The sequence below is a fragment of the Phaethon lepturus genome, unplaced genomic scaffold (genome assembly GCF_000687285.1).
Source record: "Phaethon lepturus isolate BGI_N335 unplaced genomic scaffold, ASM68728v1 scaffold2371, whole genome shotgun sequence".
In the NCBI taxonomy this organism is placed as follows: Eukaryota; Metazoa; Chordata; class Aves; order Phaethontiformes; family Phaethontidae; genus Phaethon; species Phaethon lepturus.
This window is the reverse complement of record NW_010515354.1, coordinates 65,598-66,208: the sequence shown is the minus strand read 5'-3', so window position 1 is coordinate 66,208 and position 611 is coordinate 65,598. Positions and strand designations below refer to the sequence as shown.

The 611-nt window shown below is 44.8% G+C and overlaps 1 protein-coding gene across 1 annotated transcript in view; it reads left to right on the top strand.

Annotated features, from left to right (window-relative positions):
- The window catches only part of LOC104627454 (ovostatin-like), a 31,297-nt gene that overhangs the window by 9,863 nt on the left and 20,823 nt on the right, over nt 1-611 (top strand). The window contains 1 exon segment of the mRNA XM_010295722.1: nt 440-611. This exon segment is cut by the window's right edge and continues 5 nt beyond it. Within this exon segment, the coding sequence (XP_010294024.1) occupies nt 440-611 (172 nt within the window).

Sequence of the window (611 nt, the reverse complement as noted above, 5' to 3'; positions counted from 1 at the left end):
TTCCCTGCTGCTACCTGCTTCCCTGCATTTCTGCTGATGCCTATTGCCATCACATTGTCTTCTTGCGTTCTCAGGCCTTTTCTCTGGTGTGATGGGAAGAACCGAGAAAAAGAAGGCTGTGTAAGAACAATGCTATTCTAATTTTTCTAATTCTAGCAGTTTATACAACCTGTCCCAATCCTGCAAGAATCTGAAATAATCTCTTTACCTCTAATGTGCCATAGGTGTCTGGATGCAGTAAGGTGTCCAGAAGTCCCCCCATTCTGGGCTGTTGAAGCACAAATTTTTCACACCCACTCTTGCTCTTGACTTAAACAGCCCCACAAAATCAGCTTCCCAACAGAATATTTTAGAGGGAAGATGCCTTTACCTCTCACCTGCCTGCCATTTTTTTATGTTCCACTTTGTTGATTCCCCATGTATGACTTCTCCTTCATAGGTCAGGCAGGCACCAGATGACTGTGCAGACTTCTTCATCTGGAGGAATGATAATGAGCCCCAAGCCTTATTCTTTGTCCGGCGTTTCTACTCACGGACTAACAGCTTTGTGAAAATCGAGCCAGTGAAGGAGAAGCTCAGCTGTGGCCAGCAGAGAACAATCAACATTCACT